Source organism: Oenanthe melanoleuca, chromosome 17 (genome assembly GCF_029582105.1).
Source record: "Oenanthe melanoleuca isolate GR-GAL-2019-014 chromosome 17, OMel1.0, whole genome shotgun sequence".
Lineage (NCBI taxonomy): Eukaryota > Metazoa > Chordata > Aves > Passeriformes > Muscicapidae > Oenanthe > Oenanthe melanoleuca.
Genome location: NC_079350.1, coordinates 10,636,622 through 10,661,130, shown reverse-complemented (window position 1 = coordinate 10,661,130; position 24,509 = coordinate 10,636,622). Strand labels below are relative to the sequence as shown.

Genomic DNA, 24,509 nt, shown 5'->3' with positions numbered 1-24,509 from the left:
CAGAGCCCACTTGTGCTGAGCTGAGCCACCAGCCCCAAGGGCAGACCTTGCCTGGTGCTGCCTGGCACGCTCAGGGCAATCAGTTTTATTAAACATTTGTGGTTTTCCTGCTGAAGAACCCAGTGGAAGATTAATGCCAAAAAATGACTCCTCTGGGGCTGAAACTGTCAGGGAGCCAGGACACAGGGAAGGACGGAGCCTGCCTGTCTATTCCTTCCCAAGTGTTTTACAGCCAGAGAGATCAGCCCCAGCCTGGCCAGGACTGCAGCAGGGTCAGGGGGCATTTGGGTAATGCTGACCATGCTCTGGGGACACAAGAAAACTTCAGGCTCTCATTTGTGAACATCTCACCAGCAAATAAATTAATATAAAACCTTTTCCCAGGTATGTTGTTTTTTTTTTTTTTTCCTTTTTCTTTCAAACAGGATAGCCATGGTGTCCAAATTTCTCCAGGCTGCAGTCACAGCTTTGCAATGCCTGCAGCTGCTGAAATCCTGTGCTAGGCATGGCAATGGGCTGGGCACAGAGCTCAGCTGTTGGGAGGAGGCAGGGCAGGGCAGTGGGGCCACCCTGGGGCTGTGGGGCCGTGTCCCGGCTGGACACGCTCGCCACTGCACCAGCCCTCAGTCATTTCCAGCTTTCCTCCTTAATGAAGGTTTTCTAATGAGCTGTTAAACAGTAATTAGAGGCCGGCACTGAAGAGGGAGATAAGTCTTGTGGGTATCTTGCCCGGCAAGAAAGGACTTGATAAGAAAGAAGTGAATGATTTTCTTCTGGGATCAATTCCAAGGAGCAATTATCCCCTTGATACCACGCTGCTTAATCAGGAGCAGGCTGAAAAAACACTTGACAGTGGCAGGCAGTGAATGGGCCACTTTCCCAGCATTTTCCAAGGGAAGGCTGGAGGCTTTATGCCAATACCTGAGACAGGAGATGATCCAGATAGTGCTGAAAGCTAATTTGATTTACATAAAATAATCATCAATGTTTCTTTTTTAAAAGCTTCACGTAGAGGGTTTGTTTCCTGATGGGTTCCCATTGTAACTGTTCAAGGGGGGGTCTAGGTGTTATTTAATTTCAGGTGTTGGGCTCCAGTGACTGAAACGCTGACCCGGAGCTCGCCATGTCCTGGCTGTGCTGGGCAGGACGATGGGGTTTGGCTCAAGTGGTTCTCCCTCAATTACAGCAAACAGATGAGCTGAGCTGTGACAATGGTGCAGGACAAGATGACTCACAGCCTTTCTTGGCTGAAAACTGCCTGGTTATCCTCTGATGTTGTCAGAGAGTTAAGTAAGCTTGAGCAGTTTAATAGGCTTATTTTCTCACCATTCTACTGCCTCAGGTGATCCTTTGTGTTGCAGCACAAAATACAATATCATGGGATTATTGAAGAAAAGAAAGGGCCGTGCTCAAGCCATCATTTCCTTCTGTCATCCTCTGCCAGTGCCAGTATCTGGCAGGGACACAGGCACCGGGTGCACACAGCGAATGATGCAAAGGGCAGAACTCACAGCCAGCAGGGATTCTCTTAGGGCTGAAGCATTTCTCACTCCCTGTGGCCAGGAGAGATACCAGTGCAGCAGGGCACAGGGACTGAGGCTGGAGCCCACACGGCAGTGGGGAGCACGGCCAGGACACCTCGAGGGTGCAGCCCTGCAGTGGGAGCACTTCCCTTCAGTAACTGGTGAAGGCAAAAGAAACCCTGCAAACCCGTGCTCTGTGCAGGCACACCCTGGGGACAGGTCCCACTTCTCAGAAGCCCTGAGCACGGGATGCAAGGGACTGTGTTACCCAGGCTGGGCGTTGCTCCCACACTGGCTTGTCCCCTAGGACAAGGAACTGAGGTGGGATTTTTTTCCACCAGGACGAGGTGTGGAAAACTGTTTTCTGGGGGATTTAGAGCCTTCTTCTAGTTTGCAGGCTGGCTTTGCTCGTGGGAATAGCAGGAATAGCCCCTGGCTGCCAGCCCCTCTCCCCATCCTGTGTGACAGTGTCTTAATTTTCCTGATCTGCCTGCAGCTCCCATCTGTCTGTTTGGGACCAGCACTGGGCACTCTAATCACATAGGATAAATCAGAGCAAAGACCCTTCCAGCCCAGGGAAGGGCTGGGAAGGACACCCCTGCACTGCTGCTCAGGGCACAGCAGAGCAGCCTCCCAGCTCCCTGCTGCCAAGGAGAGACATTTCAGGAGCTCCTCCTTCCCTGGACCCCTCCCTAGTGCTTGCTCACATCCTTGGACTGGTCCTGCCACAACCTCAGATCCCACAGGAGCCATTCCCCTTACAAACATGGAAATATTCCCTCTTTTTCTGGTGTTGCAGAGCACTGAAGCAGATTCCTGGCTGGTCAGAGGAGCCTCTGGAGAGCACAGGCTCAGCACAGCACACCTGGGAGAGCTGAGGTGGAGCAGCAGGAGCGAGTCAAAGTGAGTCAGGTAATCCCATGAGATCACATCCTGCTCTCCTGGGATGGAAAGGACAGCAGGGCACAGCAGAATGAATCAATGAATCCTCCCTAGGCTTCAAGAAAGAACATGCTCAGCACATGGGGGCCAGAGGCCGTGTCACAACATCCCACAGCAAAAGCAGGGCCTCTGCCTCTCCTTTGGTTCTGCACCATCATCCTACACAGGCTCTGGATGCAGCCACCCATCACCCAGGAACAGCAGCACTGCTTCCTCTCCTCTCCTCTCCTCCTCTCCTCTCCTCTCCTCTCCTCTCCTCTCCTCTCCTCTCCTCTCCTCTCCTCTCCTCTCCTCTCCTCTCCTCTCCTCTCCTCTCCTCTCCTCTCCTCTCCTCTCCTCTCCTCTCCTCTCCTCTCCTCTCCTCTCCTCTCCTCTCCTCTCCTCTCCTCTCCTCTCCTCTCCTCTCCTCTCCTCTCCTCTCCTCTCCTCTCCTCTCCTCTCTCTGCCCACTTCAGGGACTCCAGGGCTGACTTGTGCTCTGGAGCCCTTCATGGTTCTGAATTTGTTGGACTCTGGGTGACTGCCACCTCCACACCAGAGCAGAAATCCACACCCCTGTGCATCACTCCCTGACTCTCTCATTTCATTACATTCCTTGTTTTGCTTTTCTGAAGGGACTTCTGTTCTTTGTGTGCAATATCCCCCAACTCCTTTGTTTTGATGATTTCCAATTACAGGTAATCACCAAATTTCATGAGCAATTTGTATGTTTTGTGCCAAGACTATTAAAAATGTCAAACAACAAGGCCAATTTTTGAGAAGCCCATCTAGCACAGTCCTTACAGCCCAGCATCTTCCTTTCCCAATGTATTTAATAATCTCCTTTACTGCAGACCAGACAACTTAGATGTATCCTGTCTGCTTGGTCGAGAAGTTCAGGTTTTTTATCTACTCTGGCATCATTTACTTTCAGAAAATCTGTATCTCATCCATTTTCCATGTCCTTAATTATTCTCTGTTTTAATCTTTATTCTGAAGCTTTGCATACTCACAGATTCAGACTAACAGACACCTACGTGCCAGGAACACCTTTTCCCTCCCAAATCCATAGGGCTTGTTTGCTCTCCTGCAAAAAGAGCCAACCCCTGAGCTTTGACAGATTTATTGCAAACCCTTCTTCCATGACTGAAGCTTTGTGCAAGTCTCTCATTCCTGAAGGAGAAGCTAGCTGTTCCTACCTGTTTCCATGCTCAGAGTTCCTTGCCTTGCCTTGTTGCTTGTGGCACTTCCCATTCCCAGGCACTGGTCACCCTCCTCTCTCCCCTTTGGCCAGTATTCCCAGTGCCATCAAAAACCCAGGGAAAGTTTTCACCTTGGTATTTTTGGAGCTATACATAGATTATCCTATGTCTGTGTCCCATCCTCTGCACATACCAGCCCCACTTCTCCTTTCCTGCTTCCCTTTTCATTTATATGTCTGGACAGTTCCCAAGAGTTGTGCAACCCATCCTTTGCTATTTCCTTCAATAATCCGGGCAAGGTTGGATTTTGCCATACTTTTAGACTTGCCTGTTTCACAGAAATTCATTTTTAGTACTGTTTCTTTCTCTGTTGCCTATGGACTTCCAGACCTCTCTCAGCAGCATCTTCCCTTCCCCACCACTGTGCCAGAGCCTGTTCCTTGTCCCTGCAGACCTGCAGGGGAAGCAGGCGGGGCTTGCTGTCGGCAGGAGGGAGCTGCTGGTGACTCAGAGCCTTCCTGGCTGCAAGGCCATGGCCATCCTGTTTGTGTGGAGCCAGGGGAGTGGGAGCCTCTGCAGGAGAGGTTTACTCCCTCCTGGGAGCTGGCAGGTGGGCAGAGCAGTCCTGCCAGAGGGAACAGTGAGCCTCAAAACCTGCTCCAAGTCCCCCATCCCACACCTGGCTATCAGAGCAGCTGCTTGGGTGGGTGCTTTGTCCATCCTGTGCAGCTCCAGGGGCTGGGGCAGATTCCTGGAATCTCACAGAACTTGATAACCATCACTATTATTTTTAGTTCTTTCCTTTCAGCCTCTCTCCAAAGCAGGCTGAGGCTGTGTGAGCTGTGCAGCACAGAGTGCCTGCAGTGCAAACCCACAAATATCCACAAAATTGGAGGAAAGAGGTGGGCGGGAGGAGGGAAACCCCAGGAACTCGCCCTGGGAAACAGCTCTGTGCCAGATTTCCTCGCTGCAGGACGGGTGCCCCGGTCACCAGCAAAGGCTTTCCGAGCTGCCAGAGGGTCCCGCCCACACCTCGTGGGTGCCCCGGGTCTCCCCAGGCAGGGAGCAAATACCCTGGGAGCAGGACTCCAAACCTGAACTTTGCATAAAGTCATTTCTCTGGAGCTCCTTTTCTGCACAGCTCTCCTCTCTGGCAGGAGGAGACACAGGAGCCTCAGCTGGTTGCATGCTTCAGCCACAGGCTCCTGGTGCACAAGGCTTGGGGCTTTGCTACCTGACCAGGCTTTCACCAGAGAGCAGCAAATGAAAGTGCTTCAAAAGAGAAACACTGCAGCTCTTGGAATGGCTCCAGCCTTGGCTGGGAAGTTGAGACATGCCTTGGAGGGGATGAGAGTCCCCTTGGAAGATAATCAGAGATTTTGAGTCTCTCCTACTTCCTCCTGTTTACAAAGTTAGGGAAACCAGAAAGTTGGTTCTCCCCCCCCAGCCCATATACAACAGGCTCTGCTCATGTCAGGACTGAGGAACACCTTGATGGGACGCTCCAGGCAGCCTTTGGAAACCACTGTGGGGGAAGCAGAGCTGTGCTGCAGGGGAGTTCCAAAGCCCTACTGTGGCCAAGAGCAGGGCAGTGAGGTGCAGAGATCTGCCTTCCTAAGGGCTTGTCCCCACCACAGAGCACACATCCCATGGGCATGCAGGATCCTGGGGCCATGGAGCCCTTGTAGCATGAGGAAAGACCACTCTGACATCTGCTCAGCCAGAGCTGCCCATGGTGTGCTCAGAGATGGCCCATGGGTGGGCAACTGCCTGGCAATTCCCCCCTCAGCCTTGCACTGGGTCTGTCCCAGCACAGTGATGTGCCCATGTCAGCAGCCCCTGCAGTGCCACACAAGTCCCACACCCAGAACCACTGGCTGTGCACACTGGCTGTTCTACAGTTCAAACAATCACACAATTCTTTGAACTGAGCTGGAAGGGTCCCACTGGGATCAGTGAACCCCTGTCCCTGCCCAGACCCCCCAACAATCCCCCCTGTCCATCCTTGCAGCTCTGGCAGCCTCGGGGCCGTGCCCATTCCCTGGGGAGCCTGGGCAGTGCCAGCACCTCTGGGGAGGGAAGAACCTTTTCCTAACATCAGCTTGACACAGTTCCAGTCATTCCCCAGGCCTAAAGCTGCAGACTGTGGTCTCAGTCCCCCTCTCCTCTCTGAATAAGACATGTGATCCCAGCTGCTTCTCTATGGCTTCCCCTGTGATCCTGAAACAGGCAAACTGCACTGCAGGGATATTCCCGAGGGAGAGAATTTAACAGCCAGAGTTAACAGCTCCATGCATGCCTGGGGGACATCCCTCCCTCTCCTTACATTTCCATTCACTACCTTAACTGAATAAGAAACTCCAAACATGTCTCACAGTCTCCTGCAACTCCCAGCAAATGGAGTAAATCTAATGTAGAACTCCCATACCCAGCAGCAGAGGAATTAAACAACAGCAGGATGCAGGTGGCTGTGCCTGCCCTGTGCTTCATGACCAGAGCAACACTCTGCTCTGCAAAATGCTGGGGGATCCCAGTAAGAGCTCTTGCATGGAGAAATCCAAGCAAAACCCCCAGAACAGCTTAGGGACCTGGGATGCTTGCACAGAGCCTGCTCCCTAGTGACATTTCCTCCTGATTTGAACCTCACACTGCATCTTGTAGGCAGCAAAATCCCTCCATTCACAAAGTCCCAGGGCCTTTGGGCTATGTCCATGTTGGACAGAAAAACAGAATCAGATTCCTCAGGAGAAGTCAGACACAAGCTCAGGGAATAACTGGAGCCTGATGATATATTATAGTCACTGAGATGTTTACACAAAGCAGTAAAGGTCACACACTGACTAAATAACTTGGTCTGAGGGCAGCCAAGAGACACACACAGCCTCCCTGGCACCTGACAGGGCCCAGAGCCACTGCTTTAACTTCACAGGCTTCAGTTCCCTGTTTCTACCAGCAGCTATAGGAAGCTGGTTATCTTCCAGAGGCATGGAGAGACATCATCACCAGTGGCAAGAAAGTGGCTTGAGAGCCTCAAGGGCTTGAGCAACACCAGAGGTTACTGCATGCAGCCTGAGCTGCACTAACCAGCTAAGCACTCGGCCAAGAGGGAAAGTTCAGTCCCTGCTGCCAGCACTTGGCAGACTGAGGGAGCACTGGCTGAGGCTGCTCAGCCCAGCTGTGCTGCCTTGGACCTCCCCCAGCTCCCACAAACACAACTGTGAAAGGAAGGAGAGAGGCTTCAAGTGCAGCAGATTCCCCTGGCACTGCCGTGGGAAGCTTCCAGCTCTCTTCACTGCTCCTATCAAGAACTCTTTTCCAGCCAGGAGGCTCTTCCAGCACCAGAACACAGAGACAGAGATCCGTGGCAAGGCAGGAACATGACCCCACAGGCTGGAAAAGGCTTGGACACTTATTTTCCCATCAAAGGAAGCACAACATCCTCCCTTCACCCAGAGATGCAGATACACAGTCATGCTGCTCCCTAAATCCCAGGCTGCCCCACGCCTGTCCCGTTCCCAGCGGTGCTGTGCTCTCGGGGGGGTGAGTAAGGACTCAGACATGCAAATCCACAGGCAAGCGTGTGCATGTTGCAACATGGAGCAGCCTGCTCAGCCCAGGGACTTGGCTCCTCTTGTGAACAGGCTCATGAAAAACCTAAGTCTCCAAATATTTTATTTTGATCCATGAGCCTGGCAAGATCTTCTGTGAACATCCACTTGATTAGGACTACATGGGTCTCGGAGGAAGAAGGGGGAGCGGTAGGAAGTCAGAGACAGACTTGAGCTTGGGCTTGGGTTTGGGAGGACTTTCACTCTTTCTAAATAAACCTTGATGTTTAAGGACAAAAAGCTTTTCTACTGTGGTTCTTGGTTTGTGTGTTTGAGCAAAATTTTCTTGGACATCTGCCAGCCTAACTGAAGAACTGGGGGTCAGTAACAAGATCTGTCCCACAGATCAGAGCAGGGCAAGAGGTACCAGCTGGTAAGATGGAATGGAACAAGACACATCCAGTTTTGGCTACAAAACTTCAGAGAACCACAGAATTCCCCATCCCTGGAAGTATTCAAGGCCAGGTTGGATAGAGCTTGGAGGAACCTGGGATAGTGGAGGGTGTCCCTGCCCACAGCAGGGGGTAAAACAAGATGATCTTTCAAGTCCCTTCCAAAGCAAACAAGTCTGTAATTCTGTGATTCTTTGAGTGATAACTGGAGAGACATTTCTCAGCTCAGCACCTCAGAACATCACCTGTGTGGGACATGGATTCAAGACAGGCTTGTTTGCTCAAGTGACAGTCTGTGCATGACACTGGTGACCATTGAGACAATCCCTGGTACCTGGAGTGCCCTGCAATAACTCTGCTGAGCACAGCACCTTTGAATCCAGGCTGTCAGCACAGGCACACAAAAATGGGAACTGGCTGTTCATACATCCAGGGGTTGGGTGAACCAGAAACGGGATGTACGAAAAGGGAAAACAGCAGCCCAGAGTCTCTTTCCAGGGAAAATCCAGAAAATCCATGGATGTAAAGAGCTGAGAAGAGATAGTGGGAACGTGAAATCCACTAAGTGCCCCTCTGTCCTGAGATATGGAATCCAAAGGAGGCCCCAGTGGGAATGAGAGGCGAGCTCACTCCAGGGTAAATTGCAAACCCATGAGGTCACAGCTCCAGAGAGCCCATGCCATGGAAAATGCTGCCCCTGGGATCCCAGTGCTCTCCTGTTGGGTGCATTCTGTGATTATTGGCCTTACAGAGGGAAGCCCAGCCTGAGGAAATAAGCTCCTTTATTCCATGTCTCCATAAGAAATGCTGGTTATTTCTGCTGAATTAGGCTGCTTTCTTTCCTGCCTAGAGTGGAGTGAGGCCCAGAGCCATGTCTAGAGTCTAAGCCTCAGCTGTGGCTCCATGGAATGGATTATTTATTTCTGTACCTGAATACTAGATACATCACTCATACAGAGACATTTGGATGAGCCTCAAACACTCTCTCTTTATTCACCTTTCTTCACTTTTTTTTTAAGTGTACAGGACAGCAGCAACAGGAGAATGGTTTCTCATTTGGGAAACCTTCTTTGCAAACACACTCAGCAGGGTGGACTCAAGTGACCTCTCATTCCTTACTCTATGTTGGACATTTCTGTAGCTGTCTTGTATCTGGAAGAAAAATCTTTGTTTTCCTGTCAGCCTTGGAGTTTGTATGTTTACATTCTCCCAAATGCAAGGAGAAGGAAGGAAAAGCTTGAAAAGATAAGGGAATGGAGAGTGATTCCACAGCAGCATGACCACATCATCATCTCTCCACCTAAACCTTCCATCTCCACTCAGGCTGCTCAGTTGCTTCTGCTCACAAGAACCTCTGGGGATAAGGTCTTGTTTTCCCTGCCTGGTCTCCTGTTGGAGAGTCAACCTTGTCTAATGACTCAGCTCTGAGTTGCTCAAAATGATGTTTCCCTATCTCACCCCACCAAGGTTTCATTGAAGCAAGTCTGGTTTGGGCTAGCAGGGACTGTAAACTCATCCCATTCCATGCTCTGCTGTGGGCAGGGACACCTTCCACTATTCCATGTTCCTCCAAGTCCTGTCCAGTCTGGCCTTGAACACTTCCAGGGATCCAGGGGCAGCCACAGCTTCTCTGGGCAACCTGTGCCAGCCCTGCCCACCCTCACAGGGAAGGATTTCTTCCTAATGCTTCTTTCAGCCATTCCAGGAAGCCCCAGGCCATGTTCAAAGCAGAAGTTTGTCTGGTTCAAAGAAGAAATTTGAAAGTACAGATATTAGAACTTTAGCAAACAAGATCTCCAGCCATGATGAGACTTGATGGCAGTGTCCATCATAGTAGCTCTTCCTGTCCCTGGTTCTGTCCCCATCCAGTGGATGTGGCTGGTGCTGCTTTCAGTTAACATGGCTGGGATTTTATGGAGTTGGGCACCCAAACCTCACAAAGATCCAAAGCACTTCAAGTCCCTGATTCAGGTGAGCTGCTGGAAATGCCCATGAGGCAGTGCTGCAGCTGTGCTGTGCTAGAGAAGGGGCCTGGCAGCGAGTGCTGTCCCTGGCAGGAAGCCGTTTGTCTGCGAGGCGAGGAAACAAGGAGCTTTTGGAGAGGCAGTCCCCTGTGCTTCTCACTGCTTTTCCCAGCTACTGATCCAAGAGTGCCTGTGTTTACTTGCAGCCTTCCTCTCTGCTGTGCTGCCAAGCAGGCTTGCTGACCGGACACACAGTGCTGCACCAGGAAACGCGCTGGGCTGCATCAGATAAAGGGCCCTTGCTCAGAGACACTGTGGCATTAACCCTGCTCGAGCTGCTCCAGCCCCGTGCAGCACAGCCAGCCCTGCTCATACAAGCTGTTGTCCCTGGGGCTGATTCCAGCTGCTGTGACACTCCTCAGTGTGACAGCAGCTGGAATCCTGCCCTGTGGCACTGATGTCTGCAGGGAGGGAGGATGGACCTGCCACGTGTGCTGTGGCTCTGGGCTCAGACCTGTGTGTCGGCTGCAGTGCCTCTGTCACAGCAGGGTGACGGGGACATGGGAGATGGAGCTGTGCCTGTGGCAACTGCAGTGCAGCCAGACCAGCTTCACCAGGGTCTTTGGTCACTGCTCTGAGAATGCTTTCAAGGAGCAAATGTGGTGGGACTGCCCACACGAGAAACAGGCTGTGGATTGATGGGCTCCACTTGGCTGGAGAGGGCAGGCAGGGAAGCAAATAGCAATTAAATAAAAAAATCTATTTAACTGTCAAAAAATGTTTCTTTTTCCATTCTCTGCAGAAGATCATAGGAACATGGGATCATTAAGGCTGGAAGACCATGGAAACCATGAGTCCAACCACTAACCCAGCACTGCCAAGACCCATGTGCCCCAGTGCCACATCCACATATTTTTTGAACATTTCCAGGGATGTTGGATCCACCCCTGCCCTGGGCAGCGTGTTCCAATGCCTGAGCATTCTTTCTGTGAAGAAACTTTTCCTAACATCTGATCTAAACCTCCCCTGGTTGAGGTATTTCCTCTTGTCCCATTGCTTGCTACCTGGGAGAAGACACCGACTCCATCTGGCTACAACCTCCTGTCAGGGAGCTGTAGAGAGGCAGGTGAGAAATAACCTGGTGAGTAAGGTTGTACTGAAGTGACAGCCTAATAGAGCTTGGAAAGAAATCTCTGAGCAATCCCTTCTCCCCAGCTAATTTACCATCTTTTTTTAGTTATTCCAAATGTTCCAGTATAATATATATGATATATATGTATTTATATATATATTTGTGTGTGTGTGTATTTCCTTAACCCACAATTATCATGTCTCCTTTTCCCTGCTGAGGCATTCTTCTCCCTGGTCCCAGCACGGTGGTGATCAGAAGGCAAATGGAGGGAAGAGAACCTCTGCTCTTCCTCAACTCCATTCTCAAACCAAACTCCATCTGTAGTGAGAAACTCCAATGTTTCCATTATGCAAAAAAGCAAACCTGAATTCCCACCAAAGAATTTGGTGGAGTCACAGCTGGCTGAGCAGACAGTGACAAGCAGCCACCAATAGCTCATTCTGGCCATGTCTGCCCACGTTCAGATGCTCTTTGCCTTCCCTGTGTTTCCAGCAGGATAAAAGTATTTTCCAGTGCCCTCCCATCTCACAGGCCCCTATTGCTGTACTGGCTGGGGCAGCAGTTCACCTCAACCTGCTCTTGACTTTTAAAAGGACCAACCATTGCATTAAGCCAACACATCCAACACACAAATCCTGCCCGGCCTTGAGGACTGGGGCAGGAGAAGGGCCATTGCCAGTATTTGGTTGCCAAAATCAAGGGCTGAGTGCAGCCCTGGTCACCCCTCCTGTCTCCTTGGCTTAAAGCAAGCTGTACCCAGGCTCTGCAGGTTCACCCCAGCCCAGCGAGCAGCACAGTTACTGATGCAGCAGAACTTCTGCACACCAACCTGTCTGGGCAGAGGTAGGAGGTTCTCTTTTCTAGACAAATACTTGAAAAAAAATAATCTATTTAGCAGCTTAGCTATGCTTTTTTCTGACTGTTAGTCCTGCTCTGCTAATTCCTCCCAGTGCTCCTGCACACCAGCCTGGGTCTGCAGGGAAAGGATCCTGTGCTTGACATCCGTGTTATTGTGTCTTGCTCGGTCTCACGCTCGCTGGCCTGGGGCCAGCAGCAGAAGGACGTAACCTTGAGCCAGGCTGGACCTTGCTGTTCCCAGCCACTGAAGTGGGAGAGGGGCTGGAGCAGGAAAAGCAAGGAGGCAGCTTTTCCCTTTCTTTGGGTGGCGATCCCCGGCAGCACACACATTCCTGACTCGCTGCCAGGGTGGACAGTGGCAGCCCCGGAGGAGCCAACGCCGGCCCGGAGGCTCCGCGGCGGCCGGGAGGAAACTGCAGCTGCCTGAGAAGGGCTACACAGGCCTGGGAGCCAGCTGGCCAGGCAGCACACACCGACCCAGCCACGGCCAGCCCTCCCAGAACCAGCCCTGGAGTCCATCAGGAGCCGCGTCGGGAGCAGCTCAGTGCCAGCTCTGCTCGGGGGCTGCAGCTTTGCATCTCTCCCAGTCCCCAGCACTGAACTGTGCTGAGCTGCAGCTCCAGCTGCAGGGACCAAAGCGTCCAGCCCACACCTCAGGGATGTGCATTTCCTCTCCAAGCTCCCTCCAAACCCTCTTGCTTGCTGCCCCACCATGCCCCTCCCCATCACCCTCACAGCTGGGGGATGGTAAGGAGTTATGGGGACACAGAATCATAGAATCATCATGGAAAAACACATCTGAGATCATCAAATCCAACTGTTCCCTGAGCACTGCCAAGCCCACTAACCCAAACTGCCACATCCACCCAGGATGGTGACTCCACCAGTGCCTCTGAGCAGCCTGTTCCATAAAGATAGCTCTTTCCATAAAGAATTTTTTTCCTAAATAATGGTCAGAGGATTCTCTGGGAACAAATGTCTGGCTTCAAATGGGGCAGAAGTCCCTTGAGAATAAAAAAAAAAGCAATGCCAAGGCCATACATGATTTACAAAAACTGTAGCAAGGTCTGCTAGGGTTTAAGGACTCCAACTGCTGATGGCTCTGCTGCAGCAAGACCATCTTCTGCCATATTGGCCCTCTTGTTGACCATAATCTGTGTAATTCTTGGGCAATGGTTTTAAACTGAAGGAGGGTTGATTTAGATTACTTATAAAGAAGTTTTTACAATGAGGAGTGGTGAGGCCCTGGCACAGGCTGGACAAAGAAGCTGTGGCTACTCCATCCCTGGACTTGTCCAAGGCCAGGCTGGATGGGGCTTGGAGCAACGTGGTCTAGTGCCTGTGGTAGAAGGGTTGGAATGAGATGAGTTTTAAAGGTTCCTTCCAACCCAAGCCAGTCTGGCATTTGGCGATTCTCAAGACAGGAGGTACAACCTGCACAGTGTCCCTCTACCATGCTCCAGAGACAGATCTGCAAGAAGCTGCACAAGATTCCACCTATTTTTAACAGGATTGGCTTCACAGAGATGGTCCTGACAGGCTTCAGGTCAGGCATGCCTGGCTCTGCTGGCCGAGGTTGTGGAAGCAGCAAACATCATCCATTCCTCACTGGTACCATGGCATAAGGGAGGGACCCTGGGCAGGGCAGGGACCCTGGGCAGGGCAGGAACCCTGGGCAGGGCAGAGACCCAGGACAGGAACCCAGGGCAGGGCAGGAGCCCTGGGCAGGACAGGGACCCTGGGCAGGGCAGGAACCCTGGGCAGGACAAGGACCCAGGACAGGAACCCTGGGCAGGGCAGGAACCCTGGGCAGGGCAGGAACCCTGGGCAGGACAAGGACCCAGGGCAGGGACCCTGGGCAAGCTGTGTCTCCTGGCTCAGGGCTGCCTCTGGAAAACCTGCCTGCTCGGCTCGGCTCCGCTCGGCTCCGCTCACCCTGGGCCCAGAAGCGCTTGGGAATGGGGACCGGGGACCCGGCAGCAGCAACCGGGGAAGGAAGCACCGGGCCCGGGACACTTGCAGCTGAGACAGGAAGGGATTACACACATCCCACAGCTCCAAACACGCATCCCCCTCCAACAAAGCCGTTCCTGCCTCTGTGCACAGCCGGGGCTGGGAACGGGCTCCCAGCTGCTCTGGGAATGCTGCGGATCACTTTCCCACTGTCAGCACCTGCTTAGAGGTTAGTTCCTACGACCTTCAGGGTAACGCCGTATCACGGTTTTACTGCCCTGAGAAAGCGATGGGGACGATAACCCACGGCGAGGCGAGCAGCCCGTCCCTCCCCGGCCGCCGCAGCCCCGGGGCGCGGCCTGTCCCCTGAGGCGGCCCGCAGGCACTCCCTCCCATCCAACTGCGGGCCAGGCAGGAATAATATGGACGTATATTTTTAGCAGCAGCGAATTATTTCTCTTACAGAAGGAATATTTCCATGCTGGGCTCTTTCCCTTCCCTTATCACAGATTGTATATTTAGAGCGTGAGAACTCTACCTCGCACCACCAGCTGCTGCCAAGCCCCGTGCTCCGGCAGGGAGCCACTGCTGGCCCCTCAGACCTGCCCCTCTGCGGGACCAGCTCACCCCGCAAGTGGGAGCTGCCAAACGGACAGCTGAGTTTGGGATTTGTGTGAAAAGAAAGGGAAAAGGCACTCCAGAGAGTTATCAATCAGCACATCTGTGAAGTTGTGGCTGCAGAGCTGTAGGAAACACGGGGCAGAGCGTGAGCCCTGACACAGCCACCAGCAGCAGCTCAGGCTCCACCGCTTCCCCTCTGGCTTCAGGTGCACGAGGGATCCCGAGGGACAGCTGGAACAGTTGGGGACATCCCCAGGGCCATCTGGCTGCTAGAACACACTGTACTTGCCAGCAGAGTTTCTCGCCCAAAGAGTGGCTTGACAGCCTGCCCTGCACAGAGCCTGTGAACGAAAGGCCATGGGTGCTCAAAGCCCCTTCATACCGTGGATGCACGTGCCAGGTCAAATGGAGTGGGGTGACAAACCACAGCACCCTTTGCTTTCCCGTCCCTCTGGCATGCTGGAGGCTGGGTAACCCTGCCTCCCTGCCTGCCTTCCTGCCTGCTTCCCTTCTATTTCCCTGCCTGCTTCCCTTCTATTTCCCTGCCTGCTTCCCTTCTGCCTCCCTGCCTGCTTCCTTTCTGTTTCCCTGCCTGCTTCCCTTCTATTTCCCTGCCTGCTTCCCTTCTGCCTCCCTGCCTGCCTTCCTGCCTGCTTCCTTTCTGTTTCCCTGCCTGCTTCCCTTCTGCCTCCCTGCCTGCCTGACCCTTCTGGGAGGTGTTCTCTGGCAAGGAAGACACGGCCAGCTGGCAGCCCTGGACTGCAGCTATGGAGGTTTCTCATTCCTAGAGAGAAGGCTGATTTCACAGCCCGACTGGCACACATCTCTGCGATTTTCGGAGTTTGTCATGGATGAGCCGTCAGGCACCGCTGGATCCACGTCCTGCTCTGAGCGGGAGTGAGACAGAACAGCTCCTCATGGTCGAGGGACCCAACCCCTCTCTGTGGCCCCTCTAAGGCAGATTTAACGCATTTCAAACAAAAATGCATCAAATGCTGTATTTCCACACTGAACATGGGGATTTCATGGTCTGGGTGACTTTCATGACATCAAGATTGATATAGACTCTTAATCATAGGTAACAGTTGCTGGATGCAGCCCCAGGATGAGGACTGGACATCTTGGATGCCTGCCTGTATTTGCCCATCTCGGCTGGCCCTGTTTATTTTCCTCACATCTCTGCTTGGGCATCACTCTCCAATGTGAACAGCATGTCGAGTCATCAGCCTTTTTGCAAATCATGGCCTTGTGCCTTCTCCCCCACCTGGCATAACTCCAGCAGCAGCATGGCAATGGAAACCAATCTGTCTGCTCCTGCACTCATCCCTTGTGGGCAGGGGCTGTGGTGTGGAGGAAAACCTGCACTGAGCAGCACACACAGTGACCCAGGCCCATTTCAGTCATTTCAGACAAGTAAGGACACCTGCCATCAGACACCTAGAGTCCTGTACCAGCCTGGGCATCTGCAGTACAACACAGGATCTTAGAATCACAGAATTCTTAAGGCTGGGAGAGCCAAACACACACAAAACACTGCTCAGTGGCCTTCCCCAAGAAGAGGCTCTCAGGAGAGCCCAGGAAATAAAGGATGAACAGAGAAGGGCACTGCTGGCTGCTGAAAGCCTGAGGTTAAGGGACAAAGTAGGAGACTGGAAAGAATTTACACATTTCTCATGACCTCAATTTCTAAGAAAAGTGGCTTGGCTAGGACCAACAGGCTGAAACTCAAGCCCTGGGCTCATCCTGCAAAAGGGATCTTGGATGGTTTGGGCTCCCTTGAAGCAGAAGTGGCGAGGCTGAGCCAGTGGGGAGGGCTGTGGGTAAGGGAGTGATGGCTGGCAGAGCAGCCCAGGGTCAGGCAGGCATTTCAGGAGCCAAGGAACCCCAGCTACTCCTGCCCGAACACTTTCATCTAGAAAAATGCTTCACATGGGGCTAGGGGAAGGAGAAGCAAGAAGTGACAGCCAAAAAATAGAAGGAAAAGCAGATGCATGTTTGGGATAGGTTTTGAATTGAAAACCCAGACAGTGGGAGTGATAAAATGAGATTTCCAGGCAGATGCCTTCTCTCCTATGTGACCAGGAACAAACCATCCCATACTGGGAGATGCATGTCCACACACATTCCCCTTTGGGTATTTCCAAACCTGCTTACTGCCCAGTCCCTGTGTGGAGGGAGGGTCCATTCCACCGGCACTGCTCTTCCCTTGCTATGTTCTTACTGTGGTGGTATCACCCCAAGGACATTTTAGGGGCTTGGGAAAGCAGACCCTGGGCATGTGCTTCAAGAGCCAAGAGGAACAGCTAGTTTTTCTACAGGGGCCATGCCCCTGTGTTGCTGTGGTCACTGAGAGGCAAGAACTCAGGAGCTCTGAAACACCCAGAATTTAAGCTGGATGTTTCAGGTTAAGCCTGGAGCTGGGTGAAATACAAGGAATGCTTTTGCTGCTCAGCTTGCCTGTGCAGGCAGAGCTGCTGTGCAAACTCCTGGTGTGAGGGTGAAGAGCCCAGGCTGTCCTGGTCCCCCTGGCAGTGACCTGTCCTGGTCCCCCTGGCAGTGGCCTGTCCCCTGCAGGGCAGCAGGGAGGGCTGGGGATGTGCTGAGGGAGCAGGATGAGGGCAGAGCTCCTGTCCTGCCGGGGCTCGGTGCTGCAGCTGCAGCTGCAACAGGAACCAGCTGGGCTGGAGGGCGGGAGCAGAGCAGGAAGGATTTCCAGGATGAGAGGCTGAGAGGGAAGCAGGGTCACTCATGAGATGGAAGAGCTGAGTCTGGGGGAGGTCCTCCTGTGATAACCATCACTGCAGGGCTGGGTTACCCTGTGGCAGAGGACAGGGAGATGGAAGGAGGGGTCAAGTTCTCTGTGAAGAGTGTTCAGAAGGATCAAGAGAGTGAAATTGAGGTGTTAAGACACAGTCCCTGTACAAACAGTGAGCTGTGGGTGCAGTGGGCTCCTGCACTCCAGCCTGCAGGAACCTCCAGGCAGCAGAGAAGGGAGAGAAAAGCTTAATTCAACCTAAACCAGACAGGTGCAGTCAGCAGCACCTTGCACTGTGCCTGGGTCTGGGCTTCATTTATGCTCCACTTAGTTGCTCTGGAGACAATGACCTTTCCTTGCTCAGGATCTGTTGTTTCACTTGTCTTGCCATGGCAGCAGCTTGATGGATGAATGTGAGGGTCATATGGAGCAGTTCACTCTGGGTTTTCCCTGCTGCACCACTAGATCCTTGCTGACATGCAAGTTAGGAAAATCCCATGCAGTCTCCAGCACATGAGACCCCACAGGGCAGGCACCAAGGGACTATTCTCTTTCTGGAAGAATGAGAAACTCATTACCCCTGCAGATGGCCTGGCTCTTCCAGGGCTCTTGCCTTGAATGCCAGCCCAGCAGAGGCCATGAGCTCTCTGAGATTACAGTTACTCAGAGCTTATGAGGTTACATAAAACATTTACAGTGGGTGCATTAATAACACAGTGGCTTGTATTTATGGCTGGTGCATGGCCACTGCAGAGTAAGGGTGACCTCCAGGCTGAGCTGGAGCCCTTGTGCTGTTTTTTGGATGGCTTCCATCAGAATCAACAGCTGGGCTCTGCACAGTGGCCAAGGGCAGCTCAGATGTCGTGTCTGAGCTCCAGCAGCCACCCACGGGCTCCCTCCAGCACTGGGAGAGGGAAGGGCTGCTCCCACCAGGATGGGGCTGCCATTGCCAGCACAAGATCTCTGAGCCAGCAGGCTGTGGTTCCCCTGCTCTCTCCTACCTGCTGCACCCATCACCATCTGGCCTCCTGCACCTCACATCACAAAGGATCCCCTTTATGAGAGTAAATGAAAGGTGTGATTGGCAAGGAGAGACATTTCTGAAGGCAGGGAGCAACCTGCCTGTGTGGGAGTGGGGAGAGGGTGGCAGCAGGATTCCCTGAGCACAGGGCAGGGTGTCCAAACAGCCCCTGCTCCCCTCGGGAAGGAGGGACAGCAGGAGGAGAGGAGAACTCGCTCAGACTAAAGATAAACAGACCAGCGAGATAGTGAAGGAAACATTGCTAAATAACCTCAGATTGCCTCGGAAAGGACTCCAAGTGCAGAGTCCCTCTGGAAGGAGTGCACACAGGGTGTCCCAGCACATCTGCTGCCACAGCCCTGCTCTGCTGCCACACTGCAGCTCCTGGGGCTGTTTTCCTCTCAGGAAGACTGAGCTGTCCTGGGTGTGAGAGCAGGAGTCAGCAATCTGAAAAGGAGCAGCACTCGTTCTTCCCTCAGACCAAGCCCTGTCTGGGTTCAACAAGGACAGGCTGGAGCCTTTGGTGCCCCCACCAGAGACCCTCTCCCTGTGCTCCCAGCAGCAGCACATGGAGCACTGGCAGGAGCTGTGCCCAGCTGAGCTCCCTCCGAGCAGCAGCAAATCCCTGCCAAAGCTCCTGTGCTGCAGCACTGCTAAACACAGCCCAGCCCAGTGCAGAATCTCTCTCTGCAGAGCGTTTCACACTCTGCACCATCGGGGAGATTTACAAAAGGGGATGAAGCCCGGTTCCCTCAGGCCAAGGAAATAAATGAGGGAGAAGAACTAAAGTGATTGTTCATACCCAAGGTCCAGTCAGGAATAATCTGGGCTCCTTGGAGCAGGAAATGACACTGAGTCTGGGTGCATGTCAGGAGGGATTAGGAGGCTGTCAGGAGTCAGACACCAGATTTACAGGGTGATTACATGTGACAGGGCTGCTGTGGGTCTGGGCACCAGAAGCCCCATCGCAGGCACTGCAGTCCCAGACCAGCTGCCATCCTCCTCCAACACATTCTTTCTTGTTTCTCCACTGAAGGTTCTCAAAAACCAACCCCAGCTGAGATGTCAGATTTGGCTGCAGACCAGGGCAGGTTTTCAAGTGCAGCATCCAGCAAAGCTCAGGGATGTGATCTCCCTACTTGGCCTATGAGGTGCCAGACTGCCTCTGCTCCAGCCAGATCCATCTGTGTCTGGGGTAATGGGGTCATTGCCATCCTGCAATACTCAAGGACAGATTTTGGCACTGCTCTAATGGCTTTAACACTTTCTGAATTTGTTGGTCTAGATATACAAACACTATTAGGTTTGGTGCTGTCCCAGTGTTTTTGGAGGAAGAGGATTTAAAAATAAACCCTTCACCCACAGATGGGTACCTGAGCCCCACCTTTCACCATGCAAGATAGAGGGCTGTAGGAAAGTAATACTGAGGCAGCCAAGTGCACTGGGACCCCACAAAACAAGGATGTGGAGCTGCTGGAGTGAATCCAGAGGAGCTCATGGAGATGCTCCAAGGGCTGGAGCCCCTCTGCTGGGAGAGCTGGGGCTGCTCACCTGGAGAACAGAAGGATCCACGGAGACCTTAGAGCCCCTTGAGGGCCTAAAGGGGCTCCAGGAGAGCTGGAGAGGGACTGGGGACAAGGGATGGAGGGACAGGACACAGGGAATGGCTTTTCCAGGGTTAGATGGGATATTGGGCAGGAATTGTTCCCTGGCAGGGCGGGCAGGGCTGGCACAGGGTGCCCAGAGCAGCTGTGGCTGCCCCTGGATCCCTGACAGTGCCCAAGGCCAGGCTGGACACTGGGGACAGTGGGAGGGGTCCCTGCCATGGCAGGGGTGGCACTGGATGGGATTTACTGTCCCTTCCAATCCAAAGTAGGAATTCTTTGATTACTTTTACTATGATTCATTCTGTACTGAATTTTCTTTTCAACATCATAACATTTGTGGTGAGGGCTGGATAGGGGTACAGCTTCTCACCCCTGGTCTTCTTTGCAGTAGAAAGGAGTCTCAGAAAGTTGAACCCAGCTGATCTCCACTGCTGTGGGCTCCCTTCATGCTGTGTCACAGATGTTGCCCTTCCATTGTCTTTGTGGATTCCCCGGAAACTCCCAAATTCTTGTCTATAAACACATTTTGAGAGCACATAAGTCCATGTTATGGTAACAGCCTAATGCTTTCAACTTCTGGGCTTCAGTCCTGCTGGCTGAGCTCACTGCTCACACTGGAGCAGTGCAGTAACAGCCTAACAGCAGGAAAACCCTCCCAGTGAGACTGACAGCGAGCTCAGCACTCCTGAGGCGTTGTGCTGGACTCAAAAGTGTTCTATCACAGATTTTAGTCTAAACAAATACCTCTTCTGTATACTTTCTATATGTAAGAACATACAGACTGATTTCAGTGCACCTGGACCTTCTCACCAAGGGAAAGCACCCTCTTTTCTGCCTCTTACCCAAACATCTCAAAGTAGTGAGTGGGTCACAGAAGCTGTTCCAAAACTTGGTGGAGCAAGACATGGACCTGTAGCAGTCACTCACATCCCCCTGTGAGCCTCAGAACTCATGGAAGTTGTCAAATTGTGAGGAGTCCAAACTTTGGGGACGTAAATGTCACCACAAGGATCCTCAATGGCAAAGGCAGCCTCTGCATCACTTCCAAAGGATCTCAGCTGAACTCAAGGAACATTTCATGTAAGCACTCACAGCCCTTTTCCTGTACAGATCAAGCTCCTATCAATCCTATAGCAATGCCAGGGATATCCTGAGGTCCTTTCTCATCTCTATCATTAAAGGATTCCAACTAATTTTCCTCTTTTAGTTATTCAAGCCTTTTGAGGAAAAATACAGTGAGGTCCCCAGCCAAACAGGCAAATGTTTTACACCTTTATGTGGGCTGGACTGCCTTGCTCTGATGGGACACCCTGCTGGGATGGGGCACCCTCCTGGTAGGATGGGACATCCTGCAGGGATGACTGCACCCTGGAGGAGCTGTGCTTGGCTGGTGGCAGCAGTGCCAGGAGCCTGCCATGGGCAATAGGAGCTCTTTGTTTCATCTGCCAGTTCACAGTGCTGAGGCACCTGGTGTGACACAACCAGAGTAACCCAAAGGGACAGCAAAGAGATAGATAATTGAAAAAATACCCAACTCTGGAGAAGTAACAAATGGGGAGCTGGTTGTCCCACGTGGCAAACAAAGCTTGGACACTTACAGGGATTTTAGAGCACAATCTGCCATAGAGGGGCCCTGACTGAACACCCTGAATGTTCTGATTTATGTAAACATAGAAAAAAGCTATCAAAAGCTCATCAAATTTTAAATGCTCTAGAAGTATTTTAAAGCTTTCTGTCATAGTTTAATCTCTCCCCAGGAAACACCCATTGTCAGAGCCAACCTGATCTCTGCTGTCCCACCCTGAAACCAGACTGTCCCATTTGCTCTCCCACTGAGGAGATCCCACTCACAAACCCACTCTCAGCAATGCAGGGGCCAGCAGATAAATGTAAGGATGTACTGAGGCCTCCCTGTCCTAGGGAGGGCTCTGCTCCATCTCCTGGGGAGCTCTGCTGAAACATCATCCAGCACCAGATCATCTTCCAGTTTAAAAAAAGCACTCAGAAACTAAGGAAGCTTCCCACTATCTGTCATAAAACAATAATTGATTGTGCAATCGATGGATGAAGCCTGGGTAAATGACTTGGGTATGTGACAAGCATGGAAGAGAAAAGTTTGGATGTGAACAATCCCACTGGCTGAGAACATTCTCACGCCTGAGCAGGGATGGGAATGAGGCTCAGCACAGCTCACAACTGCCATCACTGCTTTGCTTCCTAAACTTCACTTTCTTTTAGTTGTAAAAACAACCATGAAATTAAAGCAAGCAAATAAAGCAAACAAACTATCCTTATCTTAGAAAAACCCCAGCGTCAGACTGAGGGGAGATAAGACATGGTGGAGCAGTTATTGTCCTGCTGTGGTGGGAGCTGTAAGTGTTACACAGCAAGGAAAACAAACACTCCCTGTCGGATGGGAGAGAATGCTCCTTCTCAGCTGGAGAAAGAAAAACACAAAACGGCTCAACTGCATCCCCAAAATTGTGCAATTTACTTTGCATATTTGGCAGCAAAAGTAGAAGAAGCAGTTTATAATCCAGGGTTTTCATGCAAATGACAGGTTCTTGGTTCTCAAAGGAGCACTTCATTTTGGAATGCTTTTTTAATTAACATTCTCCCAGTACATTAGAATTAAAGGAACACCACCAGCAAAAAACTCACTGAGTGAGCATTTTTAGGGCCTGGTGCCCCAGCACTCTCTGGACTGGCTGTAATTGAGGCACATCAGGAAACCAGCAACTCCCTGGATGGTTTGGGGTTTATATTGATAACTGCAGCATTTTCTGTCCAGCAAATTTCCCCATGTGCCTTGGCCAGGTAGTTCTACCCTTCCCAGAGCAGCAGGAGAAAAGGACCAGGCAGAAATCCATGATCCATCTGAAGGCTGTGGATGTGTAATAGCTGGGATATTGCACACTAGAAAGATGTGAATTGCTGTACATTTAATTATTTTTAAATGTTAATCCAAACCACAATAAGGTGGAAACTATGTATAAATCAATTTGAAAAGTTCCTTTTTCTGCCACAAGAGTTGGTTTTGTGCTTCAAGATATGGAACAGCTGGTGTGAAACACAAATAGAGAGACTGAAAAGGGCACTGCCTGCCTGCAAAAACAGTTCAGAGTTGGTGAGAGCATCCCAAAGAAGGTAGTTTTTCAGGAAGGAGCCATATGAGGCAGCTCCCCAGGCAGCACGGGGAACCTACTCCTCTAGCTCCAGAAAGGAAGGGAAAAAAACCACGAGGGAAGTGAAATTGTGACAATTTTTAAGTCCTGGGGACAGAGTCCTATGACTGGGCACAGTCCTGTGTCACATGAAAGGTGTGGGAAAGTGCTGAAGCGTTGCTTACACTCACATTTCTGGCTTCAAAAATAGCCTGAGAAGCAAAGCCTGCCTTCGGAGGCGGGCAGCTCCGGGGAGCGCAGCCAGGCGGGGCCAGCCCCGGCTCCCATGGCCGGGCAGCCCGAGCCTCCAGCCCCTGCGATCCGACAGAGCTCCAGCTCCGGGGCTGCAGCAGCCCGGTGAGCGAGGCATTTCCCAACTACCTCATCCAGCCTATCCAACCCTTTGTAAACTCAGTGAGACCGCACACAAATTATACTGGCACTGAGAACAGCACTGCACGGCTGCCCTTTGCTGTGCTCTCCAGGTTTGTTCTGTTTACAACTCTGTTTACTGCCCTCATCTCCCCACATTACTCAGGCTCCAACGGGAGACGTAAACAGGCAAAAATTTGGCTATTGGTTCTGAGGGCATGATTTTTTTAATGAGTTCTGATGGGGATAATAATGAGAACAAACTAGATTTTTTTGCAGAATTGCCTGTGCTGCTGGAGCAGTGTGTGACCTGTCTGAGAACAGCCCAATGCCTTGGGGAGTGCTGTGTGTCTCTCTGTCCTGGTGCTGAGCTCACAGCACACATTTCCAACCCACAGAACTCTTATTCCTGCATGACTGGAGCTCACCAATGTCCCACGTGGACGAAGCCCAGCAGAGCATCAGGCACAGCTGTGGGAAGCAGGACCTTGCCAGGCACAGCCCTTGATCGTGGTGGCACCGGCTCCGTGTCCCCTGTGCGTGGAGCTGGCAGCTCAGCCACCAGCAGGAAGGCAGCTTGTGCCAAACCAGAGCCACACCTGTGGCAGGCCAGGCACAGGCTGCAGCAAACAGCAGTCACTGCCAAAGAAAAGATGGAAAATCTCCTAAAAACAAATATCCCAAATACCTGCACAAACTAGCTGGGCTGCTCAGCCCCTGCACTTGCTGCCAGAATTATAGAATTGCAGAATGGCTGGAAGCACCTTAAAGATCATCTTGTTTGCCCCCTCTGCCATGGCAGGGACACCTCCCACTGTCCCAGGCTGCTCCAGCCTCAGTGTCCAGCCTGGCCTTGGGCACTGCCAGGGATCCAGGGGCAGCCACAGCTGCTCTGGGCACCTGTGCCAGCCCTGCCCACCCTGCCAGGGAACAATTCCTGCCCAGTATCCCATCCATTCCCTTTAGGTCCTCTGGCAGTGTGAGCCATTCCCTGTGTCCTGTCCCTCCAGGCTCTGGTCCAAAGTCCCTCTCCAGATCCCCTGTGGGCACAACAGAGGCACAGGAAACCTCGAGAAGCACCAGCTGGGTGCTGGGGGGGTGGAAGGAGCGAGTCACCAAAACTCACTGTGCATGTGGCCCTGCTCCCATGTCCTGCATGCCACAGGAGCAGGAGTGCTCCACACACACCAGTGAGTGTGACACCACAAACTGGGTGTGCCTGCAGCAGGGGAATGGCAGTCCTGGCACTCTGTCATGGTGCCACTTGCACAGGACACTTGCACTCACAGCACACTGCAAGTGGAGGGGCACTTAAAAGACAGCAAGGACATCCATAAATGTATGAAAAAGTAACAAGATTTCAAATCAGAAATCCATCAGTTTCAGACACTTCACACAGTTCAGCTCCCCTGTGTT

The 24,509-nt window shown here is 52.2% G+C and overlaps 1 protein-coding gene across 4 annotated transcripts in view; it reads right to left on the bottom strand.

Annotated features, from left to right (window-relative positions):
- EXD3 (exonuclease 3'-5' domain containing 3) overlaps positions 1-24,509 on the bottom strand; it is a 204,998-nt gene that overhangs the window by 40,892 nt on the left and 139,597 nt on the right. Inside the window, exon 21 of one of the 4 annotated variants that reach the window (XM_056504864.1) lies at positions 23,214-23,732. The exons of the other annotated variants lie outside the window; for them this stretch is intronic. Within the exon in view, the coding sequence (XP_056360839.1) occupies positions 23,730-23,732 (3 nt within the window). The 3' untranslated portion in view covers positions 23,214-23,729. Of the gene's footprint in view, positions 1-23,213; positions 23,733-24,509 lie in introns of those variants that run through there. 4 annotated transcript variants of the gene reach the window in all.